General features: G+C 37.5%; 1 protein-coding gene across 10 annotated transcripts in view; it reads left to right on the top strand.

The window, feature by feature from the left end:
• Window positions 1–13,227, top strand: part of Agtpbp1 (ATP/GTP binding carboxypeptidase 1) — a 241,355-nt gene extending 228,128 nt beyond the window's left edge. For all 10 annotated transcript variants that reach the window (XM_045131075.1, XM_045131073.1, XM_045131072.1 and 7 more), the window contains 2 exons: window positions 1,518–1,678; window positions 12,522–13,227. In XM_045131075.1, the coding sequence (XP_044987010.1) occupies window positions 1,518–1,678; window positions 12,522–12,696 (336 nt within the window). In that variant the 3' untranslated portion in view covers window positions 12,697–13,227. The remainder of the gene's footprint in view (window positions 1–1,517; window positions 1,679–12,521) is intronic.
• The last annotated feature ends 1,138 nt before the right edge of the window (window positions 13,228–14,365 follow it).

Here is a 14,365-nt window from a genome sequence, read left to right as displayed (position 1 = left end):
GTCCTTAGGCTTCAGAGGCAAGCGCTTAACCACTAAGCCATCTCTCCAGCCTTCCAAGAAAATTTTAAATGTTCTTTATTATAAAGACATGTGCCTCAAGTAGAAGGTTTTATAATGCATTCTTTTCAGTTACCACATCTCATAGGAATGGCATGTATGGAATACTGGTTACTGAGAACCTAGCTATTGTGTAGTACGTTTTCTGTAGGTATGTCTGCTCTCATCTATACACACAGCTTTAAAAAAAAAAATCTGTAAAGATTTCACTTATTTTATAGGTTAATTTTAACCTGTAAAATAAATTACAAATAATACCATCACTTGCAATCTAAATTTATGGCATTTAACTTTTGATAAACCTTATGTTGCTCATTTAAAAAGTAATAGTTTAAAAATAGTTTAAAAAGGTGTGATGGCACACACCTTTAATCCTAGCACTCAGAAGGCAAAAGTAAGAGGATTGCTGTGAATTCCAGGCCTTCTGGGGTAGGGTGAGACCTTACCTCTAAAAAAAAATACATTATGCATACATATATACATACATACATACATACATACATACATACATACATACACACACACACACACACACACACACACACACATGAAGATTGATGTACAGTCTTCTTTTTGATTTAGTAGGAAAAAAATGAATCAGACCCTCTTAACTGATATGGGCATAGGAGCTTATTTACTACTTTATGGACTTTGATTCTTTTTTGGAAAGTTAATTTTTTTGTCATGGATTACAAGGAACATAGCAAGATCTTGTTGAAACATATATTTACATATGAACTGCAAGAGTAATGTTGAATCATGAAATCACATGTTCATCTATTTTTTCTCCTTTGTTGGTGAAATTAATTTGCAGTATAGTGAAAGGGAATAGATGTTTTAGTAAACAGTGCAATAGTTATAAGATCTTCCTGAGAAATTAGAAGTGATTATGTGTTTCAAAAATGTTTTTTTTTTTGCCAGTGTGGTGGCACATGCCTTTAATCCCAGCACTTGGGAGGCAGAGGTAGGAGGATTGCCATGTATTCAAGGCCACACTGAGACTACCTAGTGAATTCCAGGTCAGCCTGTGCTAGAGTGAGACCCTACCTCAGGAAAAAAAAAAAAAGAAAAGAAAAGAAATGGTCTTTTGACTCAGGTATTATAACTACACATGAGATTCTAGCATTGGGGAGGTAGAGGCAGAAATGTACCAAGCCCAAGGCCAGTCTGGGCTAATAAGTCTCAGGCTCTCCTGGGCTATATAAGGAAACCCTGTTTCTAACAACAACAAAAACAGAAAAGAAAGCAATAGGAAAAAGATATGGTGTTTTAGAAATTATTTTCTTTTGTGACCTAGGTAATTTCATACTGTTACAATGCTTTCAATATAATGTCTGTTTCCAAGATAATGCTTTAACTTTGTAAATGTCATTATAAATTCCTTTTATATTATGTTAGTGAGTTGCATCTTGTGGGGAGCAAAGTTTCTAATAGTATATGTTATCTTACTTTATTTGTAGGGTTTACAGATTGGTACTCGAGAATTGGAAGAGATGGGAGCAAAATTTTGTATTGGTTTATTGCGTTTGAAAAGACTGACTTCTTCAATGGAATATAATCTGCCTTCCAGCCTTCTTGACTTTGACAATGACTTAATTGATTCAAGCTGTAAAGTAACTAGGTGGGGCAAACATGTTTAATTCTTTTGTTATGCTATAGTATACTACTGGACATAATTAGAATAGTTGGATATGGAAAAAGTATAGAAATTTTGATAGCCAAGAGTGTGCTAAGAATTAATATAATTAGTTTTACACATCTCTTCTAAATTGTGTTGATAATCTTGATTCTTAAAATATTTTTATTTATAAGGAGAACAAGAGAGCATGAAGGAGAAATAGAAATGCTAGAACCACTTGCTACTGCAAATAAACTCCACATGCACATGGCACTTGTGCATCTAGCTTTAAGTTGGTACTGGGGGATCAAACCCAGGCCACCAGGCTTTGCAGAACTTGAGCTGCTGAGCCATCTCTCCAGCCCTGATAATCTTGATTCTTGTAATGCTGATATTTAAATGAGATTGTAACAAAATATTCTAGTTTTAAATGTTGTTTTTAGTAATTTTAGTACTTTTAACTCAAAATTAAGCAGTGAGTGGAGAAATATTTCACTTAATCTAATTTAATAAGATGAGTCATGATTTATAGTTGAAAAGAAATTTTATTTTATTGATGGCTATATACATTGGATAGTATTATAGTCAGTTCCACATTGCTGAACTAAACATCTAAACCAGGGGCAGTTTATGGGAGGAATGGGGTTTATTTCAGGCTTACAGATCCAGGAGACATTCCATAATGATGGAAAAGACTGGCCCCCTTTTACAGATCCAAGCAGAGAGGTACCACCACACAGCCAGTACAACAAGCAAGCAAAAGCTGACAACAAGCATCAGGGACCCAAGTAGAGCTAGTCTGCATACCTTTAGGCTGGAAATCACTTCTGCCTCCAAATAGCTCTGGACCTAGGATATACCCCCAGTGACACCTCTTCCAGCCAGGTGGCTGGAAATCCATATTTCAAGCTTTAATAAAACATCTGAGTCTTTGGGGATGGAGGGGAATAATACATTCAAACTGCCACAGATAGCTATGTAACCTTTTGACAGTTTTTCTGACAATTGTTATTTTAAATAGAATCTTAAAAAAAGTCATAGAATCTTTAAAAAAGTCATTGTATATGAAATTTGATCAGTTATTGGCTTAAATAATTAAATATTATAATTATTGGTCAAAATGCTAGACGTTACTGTTTATATGGTGAGCATGTATGGGTAAGATAGACTGTGTCTGCAGACATGCCTCAGCAGTTAAAGGTGCTTGCTTGTTCACTTGTTTGCAAAACCTGATGGCCCAGGTTTGATTCCTCAGTACCCGTGTAAATCCAAATGTATAAAGTGGCATATGTATCTGGAATTTGTTTGTAGCAGCTTGAGGCCCTGATACACTCATTCTTTCTGTGTGTGTGTCTTTGTCAAATAAGTAAATAGATATTTAAAAAAGAATAGTCTCATTTTATAGACCCTTCATGATTTTTGTTGTTAGGTATTAATTTGACATTGAGTATGTTAATTTATCAACATTGTTATTATATAAATTAGTGTAATAGTTTTTACAACATTAATGGGAACTCTCTCCTTTACAAATGAGTGATCACTCGCAGGTGTTTGTCCTTCAAAGTGCCAGCTAAGCAATAGTAGAAGTGAATGTAAAAATGATGGCCTTTCCTATATTTAAAAGACACCTTTCAAGTCTTATACTGTTAACCTGTACTCTATAAATATGTATGCTTACTTTAGATATCATGAAATTCTATTTTTTTATTTTACTTTTTATTGATGACCTCCATGCACATAGACAAGATACAATGTTCATAATCCCTTACCTCCACCCTCCCACCTTCAATGTATCTCTTCTTTCCATCTACTCTTTCTTTTATTTTGATGTCATCAATTTTCCTCCTCCTGTTATACAGGCCTTGTGAAGGAAGCATCAGCCACTCTAAGGTCATGAATACCATGACCACATTGTATCTGGAAAACAGTATTACAACACACTCTTCTCCTTTTTTTGGTTCTTACATTCTTTTTGCCATGTCTTCCACAGTGGTCCCTGAGTCTTAGAGGGTGTGATAGACATGTCTCAGTACTGAACACTCCAGTGACAGTTCTCAGCACTTTGATAAGTCTTGAGTCTCCCCAGTGGTCACAACCATCTGAAAAGAGAAGCTTCTCTAACCAAAAGTGAGACTACCACTATTAGTATATGGGCATAAGCATTAGTATTTAGAGGGTAGTTTGGTGGGCATAATATATCCATTTAGGCAGACAACAGTAGTAGTTTCTTTTTTTTTTTCAAGGTAATGTCTTACTCTAGCCCAGGCTGACCTGGAATTCACTATGGAGTCTCAGGGTGGCCTTGAACTCATGGCAAACCTCCTACCTCTGCCTCCCGAGTACTGGGATTAAAGGTGTGCGCCACCTCGCCCGGCCAGTAGTAGTTGCTTTCCTAGAGTTTATGACCTCTCTAGCTAGAGGCTTTTGATTAGTTTTTCAGTACCAAGCAGGAATTTCCTCATGTGTAGTGGGGCTCAAGTCCAATCAGAGAGAAGTTGGCTTCCCCAACAACAGATATGACACTCTTTTTTATTTTTACTTTTATTTTTCTGAGGTAGGGTCTTGCCCTAGCCCAGGTTAACCTGGAATTCATTATGTAGTCTCAGGGTGGCCTCAAACTCACAGTGATCCTCCTATCTCTGCCTCCCTAGTGCTGAGATTAAAGGTGTGCACCACCACACCCGGCTTAGATATGACACTCTTGCACCAGTTGTCATATTTGACCTTGCTGGTCTATTATAAAGCTTGCAGCATCCACTGCTGGTTAAAACCATTGATGACTTCTTTCCACTATACTAACAGGTAGTCAACATGGAGAAGGCTTCCAGCTTAGCTCCAAGCTGATTCCTTAGTGACCTACAACCCAAGCATGTGGTGTCTACAGCAAGAGTCAGACCATCTAGTTCTGGTTGGAGACCAAGAGCCTTGAAAATAGCCTGGAATATTTTTAGGGGCATAACCCTGACACAGTTTTCTTGTAACCATCTATGGCTTCTGGAAACAGCATTACCCACCCCAATGATTGCTTCTTCCAGACTCTTTTAAAAAAAATGTATTTATTGAAAGAGAGAAAGAGGCAGAAAGAGAGAGAATGGGCATGCTAGGACCTTCAGCTGCTACAAACAAACTCCAGACACGTGTACCCCTTGTGCACATGTACCACATTGCACATTTGTATCACTGTGTGTCTGGCTTACATGGAACTTGGAGATTCGAACATGAGTTCTTAGGCTTTGCAGGAAGTGCCTTAACCACGAAGCTGTCTCTCAAGCTCCAGACTTTTTTTTAAAACATATATATTATTATCAAAAATGTAGGTTTTCATGTGGCTTATTCATACCATGTTTTTTAAAAAAAAATTTGGTTACACCTTTTCTACCTTGTTCTCTCCTCCATCTCTTCCCTTGACTCCCCTTAAGCCATTTCACCCTCAACATTTGCCCCTCTAATTACATATCTGGTATCATTTCCCCTTAAGCTGTCCCTTCTCCTCTCTCCTTCATGGGCCCTTTCTAGCTTCCTGACATCTACTACTGACTTTTATTCTAACTCACATATATACCTAAACATTTAAAGCTACTGTCTACATATGAGAGAAAGCATATGTAGTGTTTTGACTTTCTGGGCCTGGGCTAGCTCACTTGGTATAATCTTTTCCAGATCCATCTATTTACCTGTAAATTTAATTTTTCTCTACACCTGAATGAAATTCCATATATGCACCACATCTTCATTATCCATTCATCAGTTGAAGGGTATCTAGGTCTAGGGTAGTTCCATTTCCTAGTTATTGTTAATAGAGCAGCAATAAGCAGGAATGAGTGAGTGTCTCCATTGTAATGAATAGTTTTCAGGGTATATGCCAAGAAGTGTACTGAAAACCCAGAGCAAACCCCTGAGTGACTTATAAAAGAAGGCCCATCAGAGGAACAGTAACAGTACATCAAAAAAAAAACTTTAAAAGGCAAAGAGGGTATAGAACAATGTATTTCAAATTGTGAATTAAAAGAAAAAAAAAAAAAAACCACACACATAGCAAGACTGCCATGATTGACAGAGAAAGAAAAATTTTACATGATTAAAATAAGCTAAAAGAATTCATGACCACTAAACCAGCTCTACAGCAAATATTTGGAAGATTCTTCCACTTGAAGAGAAAGATAAACACATCGATTATGCCAGAGGAAAGAATAAACCAAGCACTACAAAATCAACAAATTGTCAGGAATTAATGTAAAACTTTCAGTAATAACTCTGAACATTAGTATTAGTCTAAAATTTCCAGTCAAAAGATACAGACTTAGGGCTGCAGAGATGGCTTAGCGGTTAAGCGCTTGCCTGTGAAGCCTAAGGACCCCAGTTCGAGGCTGGGTTCCCCAGATCCCACGTTAGCCAGATGCATAAGGGGGCGCACGCGTCTGGAGTTCGTTTGCAGAGGCTGGAAGCCCTGGCGCGCCCATTCTCTCTCTCTCTCTCCTTCTGTCTTTCTCTCTGTGTCTGTCACTCTCAAATAAATAAATAAATAATAATAAAAAAAAAGACACAGACTTGCAGAATGAACTAAAAGTAGGATCCATTTATTTGTTGCCTTCATGACACACACATTGCTATCAATAAATAGTACTCAAGATGGAACTGTTAGATTATGCTTTATATATTTCGGTGTTATGTAGTAGGCACATAGGATTTTTGAATTATGTCATTCTGATGGATTGATCCCTTTATTATGAAATATCTGGTTGAGTGTCTGTTTTGTCATACATATCGTAGCTTGTTTTTTACTGTCTTTGATCAATTTATTCAGCTCTTCTGTGTTCTTATATATAAGAGGTAAATCTTACATGCAAAATATCATATGATTTATAATTCAGTATGTCATATTTATTTTACAATGGGTATAATGAGTTTATAAGTTACATATTTGCTTTCTGTTGTTTTCCCCCTCTTTGTCTTTTTTATTCATTTTTCTTTTTATTAACTTGTTCCATTGTCTTTTATTATTCTTCTATTAGCACCCTACAGATTATAACTTGAACCTTTTGTTTTAATTAGAGCATAGTGTAAAGCACTACTTCTTTTTTTTATATAAACAATGCTAACACCTTGGGACTGCTGGCTCTCCTTACCCTTCCACTTTTTATACTATTGTCGTGGATTTTAAATGGACTGCATATATTTTGAGTCTAATTATAGTTATTACTGTTTAAGGCAGTCCTTATTAAGATTTGCTTTCCTACTTTTCACTGGTTCCTCCCCTCTCTCTATCATTGAGACAGGGGCTCATTCTGAACCAGACCAACCTAGAAATCATGGAGATTATCCTGCCTCAGCCTCCTAAGTACATCGCCACACCTGGCTTTGTTCCTCTATTTCTTTTTTTTTTTTTAATTTTTATTTATTTATTTGAGAGCAACAGACACAGAGAGAAAGACAGATAGAGGGAGAGAGAGAGAATGGGCGCGCCAGGGCTTCCAGCCTCTGCAAACGAACTCCAGACGCGTGCGCCCCCTTGTGCATCTGGCTAACGTGGGACCTGGGGAACCGAGCCTCGAACCGGGGTCCTTAGGCTTCACAGGCAAGCGCTTAACCGCTAAGCCATCTCTCCAGCCCTTGTTCCTCTATTTCTATGCTTCAATTTCAGGTTGTTTTTCTTCCCTCTAGGAGCTAAATTTTATTTGACTTTTTGTGCATGCCTGCTGGAAATATATTAGTTCAATTTATATGTGTGAGTGTATGTATGTATTCATTCTTCACTTTTGAAGCTCTAACATGGAATTCTAGGTACTTTTTTTCTTCCAGCACTTTTAAGGATTTCACTGCATTAAATTTGGGTTTCCAGTGTTTTTGTGGAAAAATCATCTGTCAGTTTTATTTTTTTATTCCCTTTCAGGAAAATGCTTTCCTGAACTCCAGCTTTCCCTCTAAGTCATGTGAAGTTGCTGAAAGCTCTGACTACTTTGCCTCTGCCCTTACTTTATCTCTTGTACCTTTTCTTTTCCTGGTTTTGTTTTATATCCTGTCACTGGAGTAAGTCATAATGGTGATTACTGCTATGTACTGAGTCTTCCTAGAAACTCACATACTCTGGGATCAGTTGTGGCTCCTAGCAAGCCTGCCTGTTCTGAATTTATTATTTCAGAGATTCTAGTGTTCTACTGAGAATGATGAGAGACACATCATCCTGTAATCCATTTATATATGTATGCAACCAAAGGTCAGAATTCCCAACATCACCATCTGGTAATCTCTGACAAAAAGGTCTACTATAAAAATCTCTATTTTTCATTGTATCTTATATCCTCCAAGTGCAAAATCGAAATTCCAAAAATTGTGCTAGTTTCATTTTTTCTAAAATCTTGGACATTACTAGATGGTTCAGCCGTGTGAGGAATGTCTTTAGGTCAATTCTTAGAGTTTAGTGATGTGCATGTAGTATGTGTGTTGTGATGTGGTGAGTATATGGTATGTTTACATGTGTGTGCAGATGCATGCCCCAACTACATGTGTACAGAGATCAGAGAAAAATATTGAGTGTTCTCTGATATCTCCCATCTTTGTGTTTCCTTGAGATGGAGTCTCTCACTGAACCTGAAGCTGCCTTCCATTTTCAGTCAGACAGTAAGTCACAGTGATTTTTTTGGTCTCTGTTCCCCACAGGACTGGGAGTTAACAGGCATACATGGCCATGCCAAGATTTTTACCTGGATGATGGAAGTTGAATTCAGGGTGAATCAGGCCCTCTCAGACCCTCATGCTTGCTTACAAAGTGCTCTTACCTGCTGAGCTATCTCCCCAGCCCTACTAACTTTTAAAATATTTTTATTTTTTTCACAATTTCATATTTATATGCAATGTATTTTGATCATTATCATCACTATTACACTGTCTTATCCCCTCCTACTCCTACTGAATCCCTTCTTTCCAACTAGTTCAGTCCTATTTTCATAACTTTTTGAACCCTCCCCCATGGTTTAACTAGTATTGCTTGCATGGGCATGAGTGAGGGATATTCAGTTACTTTTTACAGAGGCACCTTTCTTTTGCATTTTTTTCACAAAAAAATAAATAAATTAGCAAATTTCTCTTTTTCTAAGTAGATGAAAATTCTTTAGTTAGCTGTTCTTTATATTAGCTCAGCCTGTGTATGTGCATTTGTGTACATGCACATGTGCACACATGAGCATGCATGTGTTTTCATTTGTATATGTGTGTATGTTGTAGAAACTTCAGATTGACACAAATTGTAATTTGCATTTTCTGTGATTAATTTTGTTTAGCTTGTGAATTTAGGAGATGCTTTACTTCATAAATACACATCAAATTATATAAATAAAATGCCATCTAGTATTTATTCAGATATGTTTTTCTTATATAAGACATCTGACAATATTTCCATACGAGAAAGAACATATAGTCAGAAACCAGAAAACTGCTGCTTTTGAACAATGAAACATTTTCCTTTGTGCATCAATTTCAGAAATTCTCTCCCCTTTCTTATAGATTTATTTTTTAAATTTTATTTATTTATTTACAAGCAGAAAGAAAGAGTACATGTGTGTGAGTGCAGGCATGCCAGAGCCTCTTGTCACAGCAAACTAACTCCAGACACATGTGCTACTTTGCCAAAGGCACTTGCTTGCAAAGTCTGATAAGCCCAAGTTTACTTCTCCAGTACCTACATAAAGCCAGACACACAAAGTGGCACATGCGTCTGGAGTTCACTTGTTGCAGCAGGAGGCCCTGGCATGCCCATACTCTCTCTTTCTCTGTCAAATAAATAAATAAGTAGATGAGTATATACATATATATGTGTGTGTGTTAAAGGGAAAAAAAGAGTTTTTGGTAGAAGAGATGGGTTTATTCAAAGTCTAGGCTTGAATAAAATGGGATAGACTGTCTCAAAATCTCTATCTTTGCTGTATAAGATGCTTTCAAATTTGCCAATTGTGGTTACCTTATTTCCTGAGCAACCAGTCCTGTTCAAAAAGTCCTTATATATATATCTGTATCTTGAAATATAATCCCTGCTTTTTTCCTTAACAGTTTTAGAGTTTTGGAGTGGGTTATATACATTCCTGTTTGTGGCTACACACTCAGCGGTTACTTAGTCTCAATACACTTTGACCAGTTATGAGTCTCAGCAGTAATCACCACCCACTGTAATAAGAATCTTCTCTGGCCAGGGCTGAGAGCAGCACCAATATATGGACATATAAGCATTAAATATTTATAAGATACAATGACAACTGAACCAATGAGTAAAACAGCAATAGTTTCTCAACTCCCGCCTCCCATAAATAAAGACCTCTCCAGCCATGAACTTTTGTGGAATATATCTCAAATCCAGTTAGAAAGCAATTGGTTACCACCATCACAGTCATGCCACTGATGCACCAGTAAGTACTTCTTGTCTGGGAGGTCAATTGGGTTGGCATGCAGAGTCCACAGCTGGGTAAGACTATAGATAACTTTTCTTTCCCTGCAGCCTGCATAGCACCTTTAGACAGGTCATTTGTGTTGGTTGCAGGGTCCATAGCTAGATAAAGCTTTAGATTACTTTTCTTCCCCCACAGCCTGCATAGCACCTTTGAACAGAGGAAAGAAGCCTCCAACTTGTTTTCAGAATGATTTATGTAGGTCCTAGAACCAGACTGTGTGGAGTCTTCAGCAATAGGGATTTATCATCATCTAAGTTTTAGTAGGTAGCCAAAAGCAATGGTAATAACTTCTGTGGGGGCCTCTGAAGTCTTCCTAGCCAACAACTCATAGGGAGGTATCATACACTGGCACTGGGATTTTCACTTAATAACCTATGACTTCTGGGAGTGGCATTATTTACCTATGTAGGACACCTTCATTCAAACTGTTTTTAAATTGTAATTTTGTTTGTTTTCCTTTTTAAATATCTTTTATTTATTTGCAAGAAGACAGAGAGAAAGAGAAGGAAGGAGGGAAAGCCAGAGAGAATGGGTGTGCCAGGGCCTCCAGCTGCTACAAATGAACTCCAGATGCATGCACAACTGGCTTTACATGGGTACTGGCCAGTCAAACCTCAGTCATTAGGCTTTGCAGGCAAGCGCCCTAAGTGCTGAGCCATCTCTCAAGGCCTAAATTATAGTTTTAATTAGCTTCAAAATAGGTTTCCATATGGCTTTTTCATACATATGTAGTTTTAGTTAATCCTCCCCCTAAAATTCCCTCTTCCCCATCTCCCCACCCCCATCCTGCTTAAATCTATCCACCCCCAGTATTTCTTTCCTTTATTTTCATATTACATGTATTCTACTGTCCTCTTTACTATCCCCCCCCCCCAACAACACACACTCCCATATCTCCTTTCTAGTTTCCTGAGCTTTACAGACATGACAACTTAAACATACAACCTAAAAATTTGAAGCCGAGATTCACATGTGAGTGAGAATGTACAATGTTTGTCTGTCTTTCTCGGCCTGGGTTACATCATTCAAGATAATATTTTCCAATTCCATCTATCTTCCTACCAATTTTGTAGTTTCAGTTTTCTTTAAAGCAGAATAAAATTGATTTTGTATATGTATCTCATTGTCATTATTCATTCATTTGTTGTACAATCTAGAGTGATTCCATTTCCTAGCCCTTGTGAATAAAGCAGTAATGAACATAGATGGTATTATGTGACACTTCTTCTTTGGGAAGACATGAACATACCTATTCAACCCAGATAGGACACAGGTAACACACCAAGCACAATTGCATCAAAACCAGTTTTGGTGAATAAGTGAGTTTATTGGGGTTAGTTACAGAGCATGGTAAGGGGTTGCTTACAGGTTCGTGAGTGAAAAGCCCACCCTAGCATACATAACAACTCATGGGAGCTGCATCTCTGAAGCTCATGGCACATGACTTGCAGACAGCTTAGCTGTTCAGTCTGCCCTCCCCCCCAACACACACACACACATACACACCAGCAGTTGTTTACTGATCCTGTAACCTTGGGAGGGGTCATGTGACTTTCATTTGCACCTCTACCAGTCTTGGTGACCTCCTGTGTCTTCTGAATCTCCCTCTTCCCTCCAGGGAGGAATATTTTAATTTGGAGGAATTTTCTCTACATTAGATAGAAAAGTGTCTCCACTTTTTATATCATAGGATATAGAGTCCCTTGTGCATATGTCCAGGAGTGGTATAGATGGGTCATATAGTATAGTATTATTTTACCCTTTTGAGAAACTTCCACATTGATTTCCATAGAGGCAAGACTAGCTTACATTCCTGCCAGCAGTGAGTAAGGGTTCCCTCTTGTGGGCACACTCCCCAGCATTTGTTATTTGCTTTCTTCATGACACCTCTTCTGACAAGGATGAGATGGTATCTTGGTGTGGTTGCAGTGTGCATCTCTGAGGCTAGTGAGATTGAACATGTTTTCATAGGTTTATTAGGCATTTGTATTTCATCCTTTGAGAAGTATCTGTTCATAGTGCATTTATTGATAGGTTATTTGGTTTTGTATTGTTTAGTTTTGTGAGTTTTTACTATTACAGATATTAATCCTGACGATGTATTGCTAAGAAGATTTTTCTCTCATTTTATAGGCTGTTGTTTCACCCATTTGTCTCCTTTGCTGTGCAGATGTTTTGTAATTGAAATATGATTTCATTATGTTACTCAAGGAAAGAAACAATTAGAAACCAAAGTTTCTTACAAAGCCTATTGAAATTATCCTTTGCCTGTTTTGTCGTGATTAAAAGTAATTGAAATTGTTTATGTTATCATTGAAATCAAAGTTAATCTAGTATGGTAAAATCACCTTATATTAGAAATTGGGAATCTCACAAAGTCTTGTATGTTCTGTATGTTTTGGCTACAGCCCTACCACTTACGTTTTAGATGAAGATGAACCTCGATTCCTTGAAGAAGTTGATTACAGTGCAGAAAGTAATGACGAGATAGACATTGAATTACCTGAAAATGCTGACTATGAAAATTCTGCTCCAGAAGAAGTGCTTTCTGACTCAGAGTCATCAAGAACATACCCACCTTGATCCTTCCACTATCTCCTATTCAGTGCCAAGAAGAAAAGAAATACCTTGGTTTTTATTACACAGGATAGTTGAGGGAAATGAGTTTATAGGCATCTGACCCAAAACAGACAAGTAACTTGTACCTACTTAGCATCAAGACAGTAAATGTTAATTCATGATAAAATTGGCATTAGTTTTATTTTAGATATTCAGTGTACCTTAGATAGCATTGAATTATCGAATAACGGATTTACTTTAAAAAGAAAATGTGAAATTGCATGAATTTTATCTCCTATGGCATCTGCAGCAAATTGATAATTGTGAAGTGTGTCAGGGTATGAAATGTAAATCGTAGATTTGTGGAAAACTAAGATGTGTTCATAGGTTTCTGTGGATATGTTTATGTAGAGGTGGGTAGATGCTGAAGAAAAGGATGTTCATCAGAATCATGTAACTGTTGGATTGTGACTAAAATAATCTAGACTTTGCCTTGAAACTATCCCAGTAAACATTTACCAAGTTAAACAAATAAAAGCTATATTAAACATTGAATCTATTATGTCATCCTTTTTCGTCATGAAGTTTATTTTTATTCATGATAAGGGTTAATTACTATATAAAAACACCATATGCTGCTCGGTCAATGAACATTGAAAATACATCAAGAATGGCCAAACCAGCTTAACCATGGCTCAGACACATGGCCATAAGGCAGTTCAGCTTTGTGTCACAATGACAAGTGTCTGTACATGTGCCTGCTAAAAACTACACATTATGTCCCAGAAGCTACCAAAATGCCCTATGCATTTTAATGAATTTGAATATAAAAGTACCTCATTTAGTTTGACCATGGGCCCAGATTTCAAACACTGAAAAGCTGTTATCAAAAACATGTTCAAGTTCTTCAATGTGGCAAGAGTGCCATAGCAGAAAAGACTGGTTTCAACATCAAGGCTGAGAGGGATTTTCTGCAGAAGAGCCAACCTCTCAGAAGCTGCTGCCTTTGTCATCCTTATTAATGAGCTCAAATTAGTTGTAAAGAATTAAGAATATTACATATCGTAAAGAATATTATAAAAATCTAATATCTCAACACATTGACTAAAAAGTTTTTATTTATTTATTTATTTTGGGTTTTTGAGGTAGGTTCTCACTCTAGGTCAGGCTGACCTGGAATTCAATATGTAGTCTCAGGTTGGCTGATCCTCCTACCTCTGCCTCCCAAGTGCTGGGATAAAAGGCATGCACCACCACACTCGGCCTAAAAGTTTATATATATGTAATTATTGACAACTTCTATGCTTACAGATAACAAACTATAGTATTTCCCTCTCCTCTCCCACTTTCCCTTTCATTACTCTGCTCTCCATCATATCCCCTCCCTCTCTCAGTTAGTCTGTGTTGCAGTCCGATTCACCTTGCTGGTAGAAATCACCCAACCAAGAGCAGCTTCTGGGAAAAAGAGATTTATTTTGGCTTACAGGCTTGAGGGGGGAAGCTCTACGATGGCAGGGGAAAATGATGGCATGAGCAGAGGGTGGACATCACTCCCTGGCCAACATAAGGTGGACCACAGCAACAGGAGGGTGTGCCAAACACTGGCAAGGGAAAACTGGCTATAACACCCATAAGCGTGCCCCCAACAATACACTCCCTCCAGGAGGCATTAATTCCCAAATCTCCATCAGCT

This window comes from Jaculus jaculus, chromosome 12, assembly GCF_020740685.1.
Source record: "Jaculus jaculus isolate mJacJac1 chromosome 12, mJacJac1.mat.Y.cur, whole genome shotgun sequence".
Lineage (NCBI taxonomy): Eukaryota > Metazoa > Chordata > Mammalia > Rodentia > Dipodidae > Jaculus > Jaculus jaculus.
This window is presented reverse-complemented; position numbering and strand designations above follow the sequence as displayed.